The sequence below is a fragment of the Andrographis paniculata genome, unplaced genomic scaffold (assembly GCF_009805555.1).
Source record: "Andrographis paniculata isolate CXL003 unplaced genomic scaffold, ASM980555v1 Contig12END, whole genome shotgun sequence".
Lineage (NCBI taxonomy): Eukaryota > Viridiplantae > Streptophyta > Magnoliopsida > Lamiales > Acanthaceae > Andrographis > Andrographis paniculata.
Window position 1 is genome coordinate 2,731,573 of NW_026137402.1, and position 20,618 is coordinate 2,752,190.

General features: G+C 27.0%; 2 protein-coding genes across 5 annotated transcripts; both read left to right on the plus strand.

The window, feature by feature from the left end:
• Window positions 1–10,151: 10,151 nt before the first annotated feature.
• Window positions 10,152–10,760, plus strand: LOC127255287 (BOI-related E3 ubiquitin-protein ligase 1). Of its 2 annotated transcripts, none has more exons than XM_051280771.1 (2): window positions 10,152–10,248; window positions 10,311–10,760. In XM_051280771.1, exons 1-2 carry the CDS (start codon window positions 10,165–10,167, stop codon window positions 10,692–10,694), a joined length of 468 nt encoding a protein of 155 aa, XP_051136728.1. In that variant the 5' UTR covers window positions 10,152–10,164; the 3' UTR covers window positions 10,695–10,760. The 2 variants fall into 2 exon arrangements, with proteins under 2 accessions (XP_051136728.1, XP_051136736.1); XM_051280779.1 differs by having other exon boundaries at window positions 10,314–10,760.
• A 4,290-nt stretch (window positions 10,761–15,050) lies between these two features.
• LOC127254670 (SKP1-like protein 1A) lies at window positions 15,051–19,127 on the plus strand. 3 transcript variants are annotated; one of them, XM_051279916.1, is made up of 3 exons: window positions 15,051–15,498; window positions 16,344–16,540; window positions 18,657–19,127. In XM_051279916.1, exons 1-2 carry the CDS (start codon window positions 15,172–15,174, stop codon window positions 16,515–16,517), a joined length of 501 nt encoding a protein of 166 aa, XP_051135873.1. In that variant the 5' UTR covers window positions 15,051–15,171; the 3' UTR covers window positions 16,518–16,540; window positions 18,657–19,127. The 3 variants fall into 3 exon arrangements, with proteins under 3 accessions (XP_051135873.1, XP_051135865.1, XP_051135857.1); XM_051279908.1 differs by having other exon boundaries at window positions 16,344–16,536; window positions 18,657–19,126; XM_051279900.1 differs by lacking the exon at window positions 18,657–19,127 and having other exon boundaries at window positions 15,052–15,498; window positions 16,344–16,703.
• Window positions 19,128–20,618: the final 1,491 nt, after the last annotated feature.

The following is a 20,618-nucleotide window of genomic DNA, read 5'->3' on the forward strand; positions in this document are numbered from 1 at the left end:
TTTTGAATAGGTTTGTAGTGGGTCCCATATAATGTAATATTACCGCCCTCCCGCTCTAGCGGTTTCATTTATTTTTTGCGTGTTGATATTTGAATATTAATTATTATATCAAAATATTGTACAAATTAAGAAAAAATTGCAAAAATACTTTTATTAATATCTTATAATACTTAGAATGACATTACAAAAAATTATATAAATATAAAAATATTTTTAATGTTAAGTACAACGACACAAAAGATAAATATGATCTTAAAAGTGGACGGAGGAAATATTTTTTTTTAAAAAAAAAAAATTTGAAAGTATAATTTCAATCGACAGTGAAACAATAACCAAACAGACCCTTATGTAATGTTATTTTTTAAAAATAATGAATGCCATCAGAGCAGAAGCAGTGACCTTTTAGAAAAAGGCATCAATGGGTAAAAAAAAAAATATATGAGTTAAACTGCGCAATTACCTCATTTGATCAAATCTTCTCTTTCCTTCATCTTCTCTAATTTCCTCTTTTTGCATGTTTTATATTATTTTATTTTTTTGTTTTATTAATAATGAAAGTAGGAGCCTAATAAATGTATGTGAGACAGATTCAATGTACTTAAATAATAACAATTTCGTTTAATTGATATTGCTATAATAATAATAAATTCTAATCTAAAACAAAATATATAAATGATAAATATATATATTTCAACATTCTCTCCGACTCGAATGAATGTTGTAGAAGTTAACTTGAATTTGTGTAAAAGAGAATGAAAAGTGAGTGGAATGATAAAATTTCGTGAAGACATCCACAATTTGATTTTCAAAAGAAACATAATGCAATATGGCATTTTCACGAGCAATTTAATGATGAACAAGGTGGCAATCAATTTGAATGCGATTAGTGAACTCGTAAAAAATATCATTGTGAGAGATCTGAATAGCATTCATATTATTGCAATGCAGAGAATATATGATGACTAAGGTATTCAGATTTCAGTAAGTAACTAACGAAACTACAAGAGCTCAGAAGTATTGTAAGCAAAACATCAATATTCAAATTTAATGTTTGAACGGGAGGCAACTATTTCCATCTTGGTACACCAAGAGATAAGAGAATTGCAAAGAAAAAAACAAAAATATATAATGGAGTGACAATCCGTAAGATCGCCTACCTAATCAGCATCAAAATAACTAGATAAAATTAAGAGAGTCGATCTGAGAAGTGTAATTCATGCAATAGTATTTTCTTAATACAACAAATAATATGTAGAACTATAGAGTAGTGAGTTGTGCGAGGTGTAACTATAAACTGAACTAACAAGGTACACAACATAGGCAAAGTCAGGACGAGTGTCTGTTAAATAAATCAAGTTCCCAACAAGATGACGATGAAAAAATAATCTTTAAGAGGAATCTCATCCACCGGTGTAAGGCGACAGACATCCAATTTCGAAGGGTATTGCAGTTGTCTTGCAATTAGTGAGGCCAACACAGGACAATAGATCAAAAGTATATTTAGCCTGAGACATGTAATATCCATTAGAATTATAAAAAATCTCAAGACCCAAGAAATATTATAGACAGCCATAACTTTTCATACCAAAATGTTGTTGAAGGTAGTCTTGTAGGTCAGATATGTTTTGGCTATTCGACAATTGTCTGGATATCATTCGGTTGGTGCAAATTAGTGGATTGATTTATCTATTTCACATTTTATTCACATATTGAGGATTTATTATCTAGTCATTGTGCAGAGTAGTGTTAGATAAAGGGCATCATCCGATATTTGAATATTCGATCTCAATGTATCATAAAATTTCAGAGATAGTGGACAATAGTAGTCATACAATTATATGACTTAGTCACATAGTCATTCAAGGATGAGACTAACTGTAATTGAGACTTATTCAATCTAATCATTTTTGTTAGGTGTTGTTCAACTTATTAGATTTGCACCATTAGTTTAAGATTATATGCCAAATCCAAATGTTATCCCGTTGGGGCATGCGAGAAGGGATAGAGTTTTTGAGTTTCTCTAGGGTGATTTCAGACTACACGGATTCAACTACATTACATGAGATAGGGCTAAACATGAGTATTATATATTCGTCATCACGGACTATAGGGTCTCTTTTGGTTAACAACGACAACATTGTATGCCGATGTATTATGTGGAGGTTGTATAGTGTGTATATGAAAGTGACCACATGATAGTTATACTCTTAAATAGCGAGTCCATTGTTATATAGCCAATATTATTCTAACTGCTCACTTAGATGGATATATGTGTGTGTGTGTGTGATTGCATAGTCAATCGAGGTTGACAACCATGTTACACTATTTTCATTTTTAGGTTGGCATGGTGCTTATTTTGTTGATGATATAATGTTATATTTTATTTATTTTCTGACATATTTTATGTTTACTTCTTCAAATTAACTTACTTCTAGATCATCATTCAAAAAAAAAAAGTAAACTATTTTTTTAGTTCTGTAACTGGACTTTTTTTATCATTGTAGTCGTCCTCAATGCTTAGGTGGCATATGCGTGGTAGGCTGGCGGACACGTGTCGACCAGATCAACTTTCACATAAAAATAAACTAAAAAAAATAAAAAAATATTGGGTTAAATGACAAGGTTTGTCCGCACTGCAAAATTAAATAAAATATACCTATTTTTACAATAAAAATAGAGAAATATAGTTGAAGTATGGTCGTTTCTTCAAGGAACTCAAAAGATATTTATCTTCAATTGTTCAATATATAGATATAATAAAATGGGGGGTTTTGGAAGATAGAACTTAAAATAAACAAACAAGAATAAAACTAGCAATTAAAAATCTACGGAATATTCTACAGTTAAACTTCAATAAAGATAAACTCCTCGCCGAGGAATAAAATTGACAGAATTTTGAAATTGATCATCAATAAATATTTGATTAATTGGTTTTTATATAAATTAGTTATAGTTACCAACACGTGTCTAATAACCAACTTTTCCTTAATTTATCGACAGTCTAAGTACGCCCGTCAATTGCTTCCCTAATTATACTAGAACCCTAGTGATGTCACAAAGAATTTACTACCCTAACAGCCTTGCAAACTAGAAGAGCCTAATTCAATTTAACAATTACCTATACAAATTGTTTAAAAATTGATTATGTGATTACCTAGTGGTGTCTGCCTCTAGTTGCTACTTGAACCAAATTAAAACGCAATTACTGAAGCTTAATTTAGTTTAGCAGTCAATCTTTAATCCAATTGAAATATTTGGCCGAAATACACAACTAAAATAAAGACTATAAAACAAAGAAATTATAAATCACATAAATACTTAGGAAAACAAATCTAATATCACAAATTCATACCAAGTTGTTTTTCACTCCTAGACTAGGAAAAACAATATCTACTCGCTAATCATGAGAGAAAAAACAAAAATAATGAAGAAAGTAGACATCACCTAATAATGATCGATCGGTAGGGGTAGAAATCAAAATCTCTTTGAATCTTTCTCCTCTTTGCCTCCTGCGCCTTGCGATCTTTCTTCGGGGCTGTTCTGCACTGTATTTTCTTGTTTCCTCTTGATGCCTTCAAAAATGGTGCGTTCTCCTCCTTTATATCCCCCAAAAAATATTATCTTTTTATTTTGCAATCTTTATCCATATCTCATAACAACTCTTCCAATTTTGCCATAATTTTACTTTTGCCCCAAAGATTAAATTGCATTCTTTTGATTCTTTGACACTTTTGCCCTCTTATACAATATCCTTCATTTATACCAAAAATAGCATTTTAAGTAAAATTTATTGTCGAAACAAATTTTAAAACCTAAAAATATATACAAATAAATTATACTAAAATGCATCTTCAAATCTCCTTACACCTAAACTATGCTTGCCCTTAAGCATACTATCAATCAAAACAACTCAAACACATAACATTCTCGCAAACATCATGTCCATCGTATGTCAAACAGAGGACCACCAAATTCGAAGTTCACCAAAGTTAACCTCCCTTACCAAATGATATATATGAATGTGTATACGCTCACTCTCAAGTGTTTCGGCTATTAACTCTCAATGCAATTGAAACAAGAATAATAAAAATCACACTTATAATAAAAAAGTCTTTATTCAAGATTGTAACGGGGCCATGGTTGGGGTAGAAAAAAGGTATGAAAAAACTAGTAGAATCTAGAGAATTAACTACGAATCACTGTACGAATTAACCAAGCAAATGAACATACCTTCAAAAATAACTACTATACTCAAAACTCAGAACGACTACCGACAATTCAACTTCAATGGACTATCAATGTAAAATATCGACAAAAACATAATAACCCCCCTTTTTTTAGGTTGTTTTTATTTTTTATTTTTTTATTTTTTGGCCTTTTTTATTTTTAATTTTTTATATTGCGGGGGTGGGGGGGAGGGCAAATAAAATAAAATAAAAATATATAAAACAAGATTGCTACTTCGTACACTTCTCAAATTTCGCTTTAGTAATCCCAAAGTGCAACAAAATTAATTCATACAGTAAAACATAGAAATAATTCATCGATTACCATAGGGTTCAAAATAATGTGTTTTTTAAGAAATAAAAGACTTAATTGGCTAAAGGTTAATCATGAATAGAGAACAAAATAAGTCAATAAGTTTTATCATGGTTCACTAATAGTTAATTTTTTGGATAGAAGGCTAAAAGTTAAGGCCAAAGGGCTCACCTAATGCCCGTATCATTTTATTTGCATTAAAATCCAACAAAAAGAAAACTCAACATGCATTAGAGAGCAAGTTCTAGAATTTCAAGTCTAACATGCTTTACACATTGAAAAAGATTGAACATAGTCTAAATTGTATGACTATGTAGCTCAAAAATAGGCTCAAAAGCTCACGCAAGGGTTATTTGGTAGTCAACGTAGTTTCATTCTCATAAGATGATGCTAAGGACAACATAGGACATTCCGAATACAAAAACATCACATAACAAGGATCATAAAGCAAGACAGTGATGCATGTGAGACAAAGTTAGAGAAGCATCAAATACATAATAAGTAACTATCGGCAAAAAGTAATCTCCTCCTTACACATAACGCATGCATTGTCCATAATGCATAGTCTATAATGCATTGTCGAATCAAGTAGCGGGATTAAACCCCACGGAAGTGAGAACTCCCGCAGTTGGGCTTTAATGCGGTCAAGACGGCGGTCAATGCGGAGGAATTTCATGTGGCTGGTGGGAGCGGAAGGAGTAGGGTCCTCAGGCGGGGCATCAACAGCGGAAGCATGCAACACAAACTCCAGCACGTTGGATCTGAATTGAGGATAAATGTGTGGGAGAAAGTAATATCTGTCATTGATCTTGGAGACGATTCCCACAAGGTAAAGTGTCAGCAAATCCAATGGCTCCATCGGGCGTGCGACATGCAAGGGAAATAATGAAAGATCAACAATTTCAACAGACGGCAAGTATATGTCCCTAGTTGCAGACGTCTAATTTAGTTTAACAGTCAATCATTAATTCGATTGAAATATCCGACCGAAATATACAACTAAAATAAAGATTATAAAACAAAGAAATTAGAAATCACAAAAATACTTAGGAACCAAATAAATATCATAAATTGAAACAAGTTTAATCTCACAAATTCATACCAAGTTTTGTTTCACTCCTGGACTAGGAAAGAAAAGATCCACTCGCTAATCATGAGAGAGAAAACAAAAACAATAAAGAAAGTAGATATTGCCTAAGAATTATCAATCAATAAAATCTACTTAAATTTTTTTTCTCCTTGCAATCTTTCTCCGGGGCTATTTTGCACTGTATTTTCTTGTTCTATCTTGATGTCTCCAAAAGTGGGGCCCTCTCTTCTATATCCCACAAAAATATAATCTCTTTATTTTGCAATCTTATCCATATCTCATAATAATCTTTCCAAATTAAATTGTAATTTTTTTTTTCAGATATTTTTTTGCCCTTTTATACAATAATCTGCACTTATACCAAAAATAGCATTTTAAGTAGAATCTATTGTCGAAACAAATATTAAAACCTATAAATATATAAAAATAAATTTTATTAAAACATGTCTATCATTCAATTATGCATAACACCTCCAAAATATGAGATATGTCAAGAAGGACGACGTGAATATGTGAATTTGTTACCCTGTATTATATGTAAATTATTAAGAAATAAAACCTTTTGTTAAATAGTGTGTTTTGTAAATATTTAAACATTGGTTTGTGTATATTAATAAAATGTTTATTTTTCTTTTATTATTTTAAGTTTATTTTACTTTTAACATTATATTGTAGGTACGTAGTAAGAAGTGATGATCTCATAATACATTGTGGCAGTAGCATTTATACTATAAGTTAACTGAGTATATAATGACATTAAAGTGTTGTACGGCGTGGAACAAATCCGAATAGCCCTATAAATAGGAGGTTTGTGTGAGGTTTTTGAGATGTCTTTCATCGAATGACCAAGTGGTGTTTTGAGTGAAAATTGAGTGGAAATTTATATCATATTAGTTGATTATTCCTAACAGTAAAATCTTATCTAAATTGGAATTTCCAAAGTAGTTTTTACAATTAAACTAGATAAACAAATTTGTCTCACATATTTAGGTCATATTCAATGTATACAGTTAATTGAAAGTAACAATATATGCACGAATCATTTAATGTGTGTTCGTTTAAAGGATTTTGGCAAAATTCTACTATTTATCCAACTTTTTTCTCCAAAAAATATCAAATAAAACTTCTATCTTTTATTTTTTATATTATATTAAAAGTTAATTTTACATTCAAACCAATTTTTGTGCACAACTATTTTATTATATTAAAACTTTTATTATTCAATTCAATTATTTTCAATGTATTAAAATTATACTCCCTCCATCCACTTACAATGTTTACATTTAATTTTGGCGCGGTGTTTAAAAAAATAATAGTATTTTAATTACAGTAAATAGTTAAAAGTAGTGTAATGACATTTTTGTCCTTACATTTTTGTGTAAAAGTAATAATGTGATGTAAAGTAAAGGTATTTATGGAAAAAATAAAGTATTTAATTAAATGTTTACTTTATAATTAGACGTCTCAAAATAGAAATATATAAACATTGTAAGTGGGTATATTCTATATTTAATTGTATGTATTATGTCTATTTCCATTGGGTTTGCTTGGTTTGTTTGCTTTGCATTTCAAATAATATTTTTTTTTATATAAAATTTATATCATTTTTAATAAAAGTATATTATTTTTTTAAATATTACATAAAAGTATAATTTAAATAAAATATCCAAACACAAATACAGACCAAACAAACTCATATATTAAAATAAAAAGAGGCATAATTGCCTCTAACTCATAAGAAGTTTGTAAGTTTATGGTATAATTAGTTGAAAATTGACAAACATTTAAGTATATTTTAAAAATATTGTACAAAAATTTCAAATGCAGTGCTTCAACAACAATAATTTCAATAAATTCATTAACTTAGACATTTAAGAAATTTTATACAATATTTTTTTAAAAGGGAAAGATTACCACTATGTTGATTTCAACAAACCTAAAATATAAAAAAAAATATGTCTTGATTACACACAATATATGTATTCTGTGTAATAAAGATATATGTTGTGTGTACTAAAGACATGTGCTGTTTGTTCCTTATTACAACGTGTGTTATATAAAAGTATGTCATGTGCTAAAATCAATTACTATTTGTACTGTGTGAGAGACTATATTATGTGTTATATTTATATTATATTAATATAAATAATGTGCTGTCAATAGTTATACTGTATGTTATTTGTTAGCACACTTAATGTTGTTCAAATTCAGCACAATAGCGCAGCCTTTTATTTAAACACAAAAATCATTACATAAATTTTAAAGCAAAAGAAAGAACAATGAAAATTTTCAAACCAACATGGTTATACACAATTTTGACATAAAAGATTATTACATAAATTTTAAAGCAAAATAAAGAATAATGAAAATTTTCAAACCAACATGGTTATACACAATTTTAACATAAAGACAATGATTCTACATTAGACTAGCAATCTCTATAGGGTTAGTAGAACATAAAATATATAAAAATAACATATACTATATTTTAACATAATATGAATGCAGAATTATCAATAATTCATACAATATATACTACTCATTCCGTTCCACTATAATGTACTTCTTTGAAGTTTTGTGGTAGATTAAAAAATAATAGTATTTTATAGGTTAGTTGAATTGTGTAAGAAATTTTGACATTTTTACCATTTGAACTTTACAAGTATAAAGTAATTATATGTGTAATAATATATTTATAATATAAACAAAAATTAAAAATATTATGGTATTAGCATATAATTACTTTTACTAAAATATAAAAAAAAATGTTTTTTTAGATGAATAAACGAAAATAAGAAAAATAATACTATGATTTGGAACATGAGAGTATAATTGAACTCAATATATATATATACAAACACATTTAAAATATAAAGCGGTAATTACATATTCCGTTCGTCCTGAAATAATAGATGAATTTGTGTTGGATATGAAATTTTAATGAATATTGATATTATAGTAATAGTCGGTAGAAAGTATGCGTAGAAGATTTTTTTTTTACCTATGTGAATATGTTACTATAAGAAAATAGTGATATTTGTATAATAATAATAATAAAGTATAAGTAATTTGATGATATATGATTATTTATAAAAATAATATTATTATTTTGAAACACACAATAATTGTAAAATACGACTATTGAATTAAAATAGAAAGAGTATTAACTATCTGTATATTTATGCTATTAGCACTATACTAAATAATTTAAATCAACACTCTAATCAAATAAAAAATAAATAAATAAAAATGACAATTACAGTGTTGATTTAGACCATGCTAATTTTTTCTTTTAGCATCGTTCAAATATTCAGAAAGTATAATTTAATTGTTCTAACAACACAAACAAAAGTCTAAATAATACAAAATATATACTCTATACAGCATAATATATACTATATACTCCTTCCGTTCCATTGAAAGATTGTCATTTTCCATTTTTGTATGTCTCAAAACAAGATTATCATTTTCTAATTTAGTAATTGTACTACTTAACTAACATAATAAATACCCTTCAAACTTACAATATATTACACAAGTATCATTACTTTTATATTATACTATACTAATAGGAGTATTTTTGTCTTTTTTACTACAATTCAATATAATACTAATATTAAAAAATTTACGTGCAAAAAGCAAACACCACTTTTTCACCATGACGGAGAGAGTATAATATTTTTGTAGAGTAATAACATATTTTTATAAAGTACCATGCATACTTTTTTAGAACAACATATAAACACATACAACATAATTCGTATTTCAAAAACACAATAGAATATACTAAAAATTGATAGTTTCTTAATATTCTGTGTGTATATTTGAAATAAAATAAAATAAAATTAGCTACAGTAACCAAAACAATAAATAAAGGGTACACTGTTTTTTTTAGTCCCGTAATTAGACTCTCTTATCATTTTAGTCCTGTAAGTAGAGTCTGTCGCAAACTAGTCTCATAAGTGAAAAAATTTCGTTGTTTTAGTCATCCGGCGCCGGAGACGTCCTTGTGGCTCGCCGGAGGCCACGTGTCCTCTAGGTCAATAACACCTGGCGGACACGTGAATTTTTTTTTAATTTTTTAAAAAATTTATTTTTAATTTATTTTAAATTTTATTTGCTTTTTTTTATTTGGTCCAATTAAAAAACAATTAAAAATAAAATAAAATTCACGTATATGTCAGGTGTCGCTGATCTGGCGGGATACTAGCGGACACGTGGCTTCTCGCCGGAGGACTAAAACGACAAAAAAATTTCACTTATAAAATTAGTTTGCGACAGATTTCACTTAGTGAACTAAAATAATAAAATGTCAGACTAAAAAAACCATTTAACCTGAAATAAAACAAACCATAAAACACAAACCTCAATTTCAGGCCCCTACTTGTCAAAATTTCTCAACACCCAATCAAGGAATCAGAAGTAATGTCTTGCTATGTGTCCCCCACACCACACCACACAACACACGCACATATATATATATATATACATACATGATACATTCAGACAGGATTCCTCCAGATCTGTTGTCGGCTATGGACAATCCCGGCGGCAGCGAGATCCTTACAACTCTTCTTCAAAATCAGACAATGGAACTTGATCTCTTCATCAATTCACAGGTACTGCACTAACTATACTTGTTTCGAAAATTGCTGTTGTAAAATTCTAACCGCCATTGAAGCAGAGCGAGAGGTTAAGAACGGCTCTGGAAGAGCAGAGCAGGCGGCAGACAGCGCTGCTGCTACGGACACACCAATCGAGGATCCAATTCTTAATCGCGCAGAAGGACGAGGAGGTCGCGGCGGCGGCGCGGCGCGGCGCGGAGCTTCGAGAATGTCTGGACAGGACGGAGATGGAGAAGGAGAGGTGGCGGAGAGTGGCGCAGGAGAACGAAGCGAGGATCGGACGGCTGAGAATGAGTTGCGGAGGATGCAATAGGCGTAGGTGCTGCGTGGTGATGGTGCCGTGCAGACATCTGTGCTCGTGTCGGGAGTGCGAACCGCAGCTGGAATCGTGTCCTGTCTGTAAAACGGTGAAGAAAGCCGCCATAGATGCGTTTCTTTAGTACTGCATCATGTGCTGTCGCCTGTACCTATTCTCCAAATTTGAAGAAAACTGCCGTTTCTAGATATGTTTTGATGAATCTAAATAGTTATATATCTATATACACCACACGGCGGCGATGGCGGCTACGATGCTGAATTTTAAACACGGACTGACAACACATCATAGCATACTGTATGCTATCAGAGCGCACAAAGTGTTACTACAGGCAACACACCGTATGTATTCATATAATACAAATACAACACATCTATTAACAACACATGCTATAGTCTTATACAACGGTTGAATCCGTTGGTTGCCCATTTTCTGAAACCCCCCAATGTTAGTCGGAAACAAAAGGAGCTGCTAAGTGAGGAAGCCCGATTTCGAGAGGACTAAAGAGCACTAACTCGGAGATAAATCATTCTATAGCGGAACAGAATTGGGTTCATAGAATGGATCAGTTGCCCCCAAAAAGAAGGGCCTAAACAGAACAAACAATAGTTGATTTCAACGCACCACGTACTGTCATATAACACTTGTAATTGTACAACATATGAACTAACAATACATGCTATAGTTTTATACTACATAAATAATAGTTAATTTCAGCACATTTTATATTTTTATATAACACATTTATATATATTACAATACAATATATGTCTTTACAATACAACATGTGTTATGTATAATAATACTGTGTGATATTTATATATATTACAAGTGTTAAGATTTGAAAAATCAGCACTTATATTATTGTACGGATGACTATCTCATAACTCCATTATATCTTTAACTATTTGGGAGTGTATATGGGTATGTATTGCTAACGGGTGTACAAAAATGTGATTTGACCATTGTTTTTGACCAAATATGTAATTCGCATTGTTCTTGTATTTTTGTCCTACTCAAATTTATTTTCGATTTAAGAACCTAGGCCAACTTCCCAAAAATTGATAATATATATTTATGTTTTTTTTTTTTAAATCCATATAATGAAAAACTCCCAAAAAAAAAATATATATATATATATATGAATATACATATCATATAGGAAAAAATAATTTTTTTTATAACAAAGAAATAAAAAAACATTATAATTCATAAAAAATTATTCTTATTGGTTGGACACATGTTTTAAAAAATGGGGTATTGATTAGTGCTTTTAACTACTTTTTGTGCTTTATAGTTAAAAAATACAAGGACAAAAATATCTTTTAAAAAATAATTAAAGATGATTAAAAAGATAATATAAACTCTTAACGAAGATTAAAAAAGAATTGCTTTAGTAAACAAAAAATGATTAAAATATATAAGAAACGTGTAATAAAAAAAAATGTTTAATAAAAACAGTGTCAAAATTAATTTTTTTTTTAAAAAAAATGTGATATAAAAACAGTGTAAAAAATTGTATATATTTTCAAATTGATCCTAAATCATAAATTTTTTAAAATTGTTTCCCGCCAAAACAAATTATTCATTGCAAAAATCAGAATTTAAAACAAAACATTACAAAAACAATAACAATATACTATCAATATTTGTAATATTATAAATAAATTATCACATAAAAAGTTATTTTTAATATATTTTTAATTATACATATTATTTTATGCAAAATACAAATATATTTAATATATTACGAATAATTATAATTATGATACATAAATTATATATCACACATGTGGTATATATATTTAAATTTTAAAACAATCACTTCAAAATAATTATTGCTTAAATAAAACGAATAATCTTTTCAAATATATAAGATAAAATAAGAATAAATAAGATAAGTCTAATATTTAATATTTAATATATATACATATAGATTTATGAACATACTATCAATATTTATAAATTATAAACCTTATAAACATCTAATTAAAATGTATTTCAAAATAATATAACTAAAGAGATAAAAGAAAATGTAAGGTGGGTTTAGTCTGAGTTGGTGAGCACAATACGGTGTAAGGTAAAGAAGTATAGACGACGATTAAATTTAGAAAGATAAGATAAGACTTGGTTAAAAATAAAAAAATACAAAAAAAAAATATATGATTACTGTTTAAAAGTTAATTTCATAATGAAATTGAATAATTATGAAAAAAAAATATATAAACTAAAAATTAACATTTAATTTTAAAATTTAATAATAATAATAATAATAGATAATATTTTAAAATATGAGTCATAGGTTAGGTGTCTGATGAGCTGCCCTGATTATAGATAAATCAATATATATTTAATAATAATGTTATAATTTAACTTATAATTATTTTGAATTCAAATTAATTAAATCATATATTATACTTATTTTTATATATGATAATACGCATAAATATTAAAATTATATTTTCAATAAATAATAAAATTAATTTGTATAAATATTTAAATATATTAATAAAGTCATTTTTATCAAATAATCAATAAAATAATGATGATAAACTAAATGTTTATATTTAAATTGCATATATTTAAGTTATGTACATATAAAAATATTATTAAGATAATTTATTGAAAATACTTTATTTGCTATTTGATAAATATATATTTTGTTATTTTTTGTTATCCAAAATTAAAATAGTTATCTTTTAAAAAAAATACTTATACCTACTACATATTATAAATATTTTTATATTTATATTTATTTCCATCAATATTCTACCGTATCATAAGATAAAATAATTTTTATATATCAAAACTATTATCAACTATAGTTAAAATATAATAGTAATATTTACGAAAAATCATATAAAAATAAATATATACTATATAAATGGACAAAGAAAATATATATTAAATAAATAAAAAATAATTATTGGCTCACATTCTTTATAATAAATAATCAAATACACAATTAATTTAGAAAATAAATAAATAAATAAATAAAAATAAAAATATTCCAAATTCATAGTTTGCAATTAATGGAGCTCGAACCCCTTCAAATTTATAATATACTATTTTCAGTAGGTAAATTTAGAATATTGTGGTCCAATATAAAAATTAAAAAATGATAATAATTTTGGGTAATTTTGAAAATTTAGTTAGAAATTTAAAAATAAAAAATCGAAAAGAGATAAAGTAATAAATATAATGATATTTATTGTAAATAATCTATATGAATAAAAGATAATAATTAAATATTGATCTGTTTATTTTGATAAAATTAGTATTTGAGTAAATTTAAATTTAGTCGACGAATAGAATATAATATAAAATATGATTTATAATATGATAAACTATGGATGTATTTATTACATAAAATTATAATGAATAATATTATTTTATTCGATATAATCTCATATTTATTTTAATGTATTAAGGTCATATATAATCATAGATTCCATACAATTATATTGATTTATGATATTACTAATACAATCTAACCCTAGAATCATATCTAATAAAATGTCTAAATTATCGTTTCTTTTAGATACTTAGAAGCATTTGATATAAATGTAATAATAATAATAATAATTTTTTTTTTGTCTACACATGGTTGTCCAATGTCATTTTTCCGTCGAATTTGATTTGCAGGATATTAAGTTCGGCTGGGAGTTTACCCAATGCGCACTTTCGGGTAGCGACTGCGGATTCCAACGTCATCATTTTGTTTGATATATTTTGATTTTAATTTTTAATTAATAATATAAAGTTATAAAAATGATATAAAATATATTACTAAAATTTAATTTATAATTTTAAGGATAAACTTAGATATATTTACTAAATAATACATAAAATATATCAAATTATATATATAATATTATGTAATGATAATATCACAATTAAATTTTAATATATTATAATATATTGCTATAATTAGAAAAAAAAAATACTATATATAAAATTAATTATATTCCATTACTATCATTTATAATAAGATTATTTATAATATTTTGAATAAGAAAATATAATTATTATAACATATAATCTATTTAAATGAACATGATATTATGTATCGAATGCGTATTTTTCCGGTAAGCAATCGCGAATTTTCACATTATAAAAAAATATATATATATAATATAAATTTATTTAATATTGAATAACACAAAATAAACATTATACTATTAATTAATTCATTAATTATAATAATTTATGAATTATAATTCAATCTAAACGCATCTTGTATAATTTTAATATAAAAAATAGTACATATATTTCCTTTAGTGTCTATCTAATTTTTTATTATTTTTATCTTTAACAATAAAATATCAAATTAAAAAATCTAAATCTTTATATTAAAAAAAAAAAAAAAAAAAAAGAAAAGTTCTTATTCAGATACGATACAAGCGGATATTTAGGAAATATTGAAATCTAAATAACAAACCCTAAAAGGTAGGAACAGTAACCGCCCAACCCCCGCCCGTCTATAAATACCCATCAAAACCGCACCAACTTCATCCTTCGCTCATATTCCTCCAGCAGTTACTCTCCATCGTCTTCTCTATCGGTGGTTACGAGGAAATTTTCCGATCGAAACAGAAAAGATGTCGTCCGATTCAGAATCTAAGAGGAAGATCGTTTTGAAGAGTTCCGACGGCGAGACCTTCGAGATTGAGAAGGAGGTTGCTATCCAATCAGTCACGATCAAACACATGATCGAGGATGATTGCGCTGACGATACCATTCCTCTGCCTAACGTGAACTCCAGGATCCTGGCAAAGGTAATTGAGTACTGTAATCGCCATGCGGAGGCGGTTGCCAAGGAGTCCGGGGATGTAATGCCTGCAAACAGGTCGTCTGCAGACCAATTGAAGGCGTTTGATGCCGAATTCGTTAAGGTTGAGCAGGGAACGCTGTTTGATCTGATTTTGGTATGCTCTCTCTATGTTTATTCATATTTTGCCCCTAGCTAGGGCTTGCCTTTTCTGTTTCGTTTATCCACTACGAATTTTGTTCTTTCGTTCCTATAGTTTCGCTGTTTAATTTGTTGCGTGTGTATTAATTTGCGTAAAAATAGTTGTTGAACCTTAAGTTTTGTTTTATCGATAGGTTTCGCTTATTTCCTCTTTGCGTGCTGTCGATTGTTGTTTTACTAAAAAGTTTTTCCATCATTGTTGGATTCGGTTTTCTCTTTTCTGAATGTTATTTGGAATTTTGATAATGTAATATTTGCTGTAAAGAAAAATATACTTCTGGCTTCTCAGTAGTAAGGAATTTGTATTGTAAGATAGGAATCTCAGTTCTGTTTAGTTACAGAATAACGAAGATGATAATAGGAATCCTCTATATCTCTGATTTTAACTTATTTGTGTTGGTAAAACAACGAAGAAAGTTTAGTCGAGGAATGCATATACGTGACATTTTTAATAAATCTACTTGAGATTAGAATTGCTTGACTACATTGGATTAGATTGTTCTAGTTTTAGATCATATATTGAATTTCACGATGATGATAAAAATTGCAGAAAAATAACAAATCTGAATTGGTTATGGCTATCAAAATATCTTCCACAACACTGGATTACATTGTTAGTGTTTCGAATCAAATTGAATTCTGGTGGTTGTGCTACAGATTGCAGGAAGAACAACATAACAAAAATCTGAATTGCTCGTGTTATTGAAATACCTTTTCATATATCTTCCATCATCATCATCATAGATCTGTGATGCTCTATTACGAACTTACTGATTGATTGATTGATTGTGTGTGTGTGAGGCTGCGAACTACTTGAACATCAACGGGTTGCTGGACCTGACATGCCAAACAGTTGCAGAGATGATAAAGGGGAAAGCACCGGACGAGATTCGTACTACTTTCAACATAACGAACGACTTTAGTCCTGAGGAGGAAGAGGAGGTTCGCAGGGAGAATGCATGGGCATTCGAGTGATGATGATGATGATGATGATGTAGGTATTACTTACTATATGCTTCTATATTGCTTCTTTCGGAACCAGCAGTTTCTTAATTAGCATTATCGGCTTTAGGTGGGTAGGTAGTAGCAACCACTACTTGTTTTCGAAATTAACTCTTGCTTTTGCTTTCAGTACTCACTTCTTTTGGCTTTATTACCTTCTTTTATTTCTTGTTATTTTAATTTCTATCTCCAATTTCTATTAATATTTTAATTATTAATATAAATAATTAATTCTTTTGAAAAAAAAAAAAATTAAAAAAACTTTAACCTATTCCCAAATACAAAATTATAGTTCTTCTCTCGTGTATTTTCTTCAATTTCTTCGCCTTTTTCAATTCTTGTTCTTTTCTATTATTTCTCCTTTTTCTTAACTTCCTCGCTTATTTGAGTTCTTCTTCTTCATCCTTTATTCATTTTTCTTCGACTTCTTCTGCTATTTCGTCATTTTTCTTCGACTTCTTTTGCTATTTCGTCATTCTTTGGCTGAGCAGAGAAGGTATTTTTTGAATTTTTTAAAAGTATAATAAATTTGATAAAAAAATTAAAATATTAAATTTTTGGTATAAAGAGCATATGTTGGTAACATATCAAAAATTTTGGTATGACATTCGTAACTGTGTATATACAATTATGCCCCGGCAAGATGAGCATTAATAGAGCTGGAGCAATTGGCCTAAGATAAATCTTAATCCAAGTTATATGCTAGCTCATATTGGTTAGCCCAAAAGAATATGTTAATATTTACTATATGTTATGGAATCCATATTTCTTTTTATTTGTAGATTTATTTTTACTAATAATATCTTTTTGAAAAAAAATATATATTAATTTAAATTTAAAATAAAAACAATAAATTTAAAATTTTTATTATTCAAAACTTCAAACTGTCTTCAAATCTACAAACAAAACAAACCCTAGATTTTGTTAATTTTTATATATAAATAAGAGAAGAATAAAATATTATTCCTAATAAAATTATACATTTTAATTTATAATTGTAGTGAAGCACACATAATTCATTTCTTTAAATCATGTTTTTATTTAATTTAATTACATTATTGTCAACAACCTTTTATTTTAAATTTTGGGATTTGTTCTCTTAGAAAAAAAATATATATATATATATATTATATACTAATTATTTTTGTATTATTACCAAAAAAAAAAAAAAAAGAAAAAAAAAGGAAAAATTCCAACCAAAAGACACAACAAACAATTCATTGAATGATAATATGTAATGATTTGTGTTCTTTTTGCAAAATAAACACACAATTCTCTAAAATATATATTATACATTCATTATTTATATTATCTACATATTTTTTTATACGTCATATAAAATAATATTATTTTGATGTTATATAAAATTGAGGAGCATCCTAATTTTTATTTGATTTATTCATTGGATCAATTATTGATTTTAATGTAGGGTGTTTTGGGTATTTTAAAAAATTAATTTAATGATCTTTAATTTTTTTTTTAAAAAAAAATCAATTATCTTAACAAGTTCATATATATATATTTGTAAAGTTAATCCTAATCAAAATTAAGCACGTTCACAAATAATTAATTTTCAAAATTGTATATATTTAAAATATAATAATGTAAAGATTTATTAGATGATGTCTCTATAATATTATTATGTTGTTTTATCATAATTTTATATATAGTTGACTCAAATGATGTTTAAATAAATGTATTATGATACATTTTTTTACTTCACGGATTATTTATTATAATAAGATAAATTTGAGTTTATATTTTCTAAAATACAAAATTTTTTTAATTAATCAAATATAAACCCAACTAAAGCAAATAATTTTTGAAGAATAAAAAATAATCACCTTATTTTATAATGTATTTATAGTCACATTCTTTATATAAATAATTTTCATATAACATAATAAAAATTAATTGAATATTTTATCTCATTATTAATAAATATATACAATTGATATGCAAAACATGTATATATCTAATATTTAAGATTTTAGATTATAATGTAGCAATTTTTTTTTTTTAATTATTATCACAATTAATTATATATATATATATTCAATTTTTCACCTTTCCACCCCAATTTATTTACAAAACTCTAATTTCACCACGCAGAATTTCTCCTCCCATTGCCCGCCTTTGATGACCACTTCTTCCGCAACTGCGTCGACAATATTGTTGACCACGCCCGCCTTCGTCGTAGTTGATGCCCTCGAATCCTCTTTCATTTACACCTTCAAGTAAAACCAATTTTCCAATGGTAGAAGCAATGGAGCGGGATCCCGAGCCTTCGAACATGTTCATTTATGATTGGTGTCAACTTTGCTGCCCTTTGTGTACCCTCCAAGTAAAATCAATCTTCCAATGGCGGAAGCTAAGAAGCGAGATCCCGAGCCTTTGAACATGTGCGTTAATTATTGGAGTCAACTCTATTGTCCTTTTTATACAGCTATTTATTGCAGCAATAGTAAATGTATTGCACATTATGAGGATTATTTTTCGTTTTTGTATTTTGCATTTTTTCGCACAACAAACTCTCGTCTACGTATATATTTGCAATATGACTTGTATGCATCGTTGTAACTTGAAAAAGATTCATTGGTCCAATAGTCGTCAATAAAATTATATGATATTATAAAGTATGTTGTTTATAGTAATATACTATGGTTTACTGAATATAGTGTTATATTGTCGCTCCAGCACGAATATTGAGTAATTAAATTATTTTATTTTATGTTTTACCCAATATATGACTGGATAAATATTTTATGTGTTTTTTAGGCTTTAAAATAATGAAAAAATTGATATAATTTAATTTGAATATTGTTACAACCCTTCATAATTTTAGAATGTTGACTATAATTTCAAGAGAAAATTATTATAATTACAACACTCTTTATTTGGATAAGTAATGATACCCCTTACCTTGTTGGTTTCAAATATTATTTCACAAAGCAATCGATTATTTCGATAATTCGGATAAATTTAATTTATCTCATTATACTATTGGAAGCCTGCAATTCCTCAACAGTCGGGGCAAAATTGAAATAGTGGGCCCCTAAATATATATTTTTATATTAGCATAATAATAAAAATAATTTTACACATTTTTAATGTAAATGTTAAAATAAAATTAATTTTTATATATTGAAATATCAAAATATAAATAAAATTGATGTGACATTTTTTAGTTTAATATAAAATATCCAAAAAATATATATGATTTAATATTTTTTAAAGAATTTTTTTTATAAATAGTCAAAATCTTTTAAAAAAAAATTTTCAAACAAAAGGATTATTTAGGGTGTTTTGTTTTGTATTTTGGTTTGAAGAAATTGTTTTGATATAAAGTATAACAAATTATGTAAATAATAAAAAATAATTGGCTCTGCTTACTTGTAAGATTTTACTTTTGATTTTACTATTTCAATTTTATTTTTCCTTCAAAAACATCAAATCAAACACTCAATTTTTATTTATTTTATTATACTAAAATCTAATTTTACATTCAAAATATTATATCAATACATATTTATATCACATCAAACATCTATTTCAATTTCAAATTTTACTATTCAAAATCAAAATCTCTCAAGTAATATATTAGTTTTTTTGAAAAAATATACTGAAAAGTTTTTGGTAAAAAAAAAAAAAAAAAACCTATTATATAATACACAATTTTTTAAAAATATCACCAAAACATATAATAGAATATACAAATTTAAATATATAACAATAAAAATATATAAAAAACACACAATATTATTGTCTATCATATCTTCATAATTTTACATAATTCACAACAAAAATATATAAAATTATACAATTAAATAAACACACTAAAACATATAAATAACTAATTAAAAAATTAATATAAACATAAATTATTTATAAATATGAAATAACTTTTTTATTTAAAAATTAATTTTATTTATTCTTTAAAATATTTAAAAATAATAGTATATATTTATATATTAAGTACATAAGAGTATATACATATAATTGGGGGCTCCTATGGGCCCTAGAGAAAATGGGCCTGGGCAAGGGCCAGTGAATGACTATTATGACCCTGATGCA

Coding starts and splice junctions, on each gene's coding strand:
- LOC127255287 (XM_051280771.1), top strand. CDS start 10,165: ATGGACAATCCCGGCGGCAGCGAGATCCTTACAACTCTTCTTCAAAAT. Junction 10,249..10,310: donor ATCTCTTCATCAATTCACAG/GTACTGCACTAA, acceptor CCGCCATTGAAG/CAGAGCGAGAGGTTAAGAAC.
- LOC127254670 (XM_051279916.1), top strand. CDS start 15,172: ATGTCGTCCGATTCAGAATCTAAGAGGAAGATCGTTTTGAAGAGTTCC. Junction 15,499..16,343: donor CGCTGTTTGATCTGATTTTG/GTATGCTCTCTC, acceptor TGTGTGTGTGAG/GCTGCGAACTACTTGAACAT.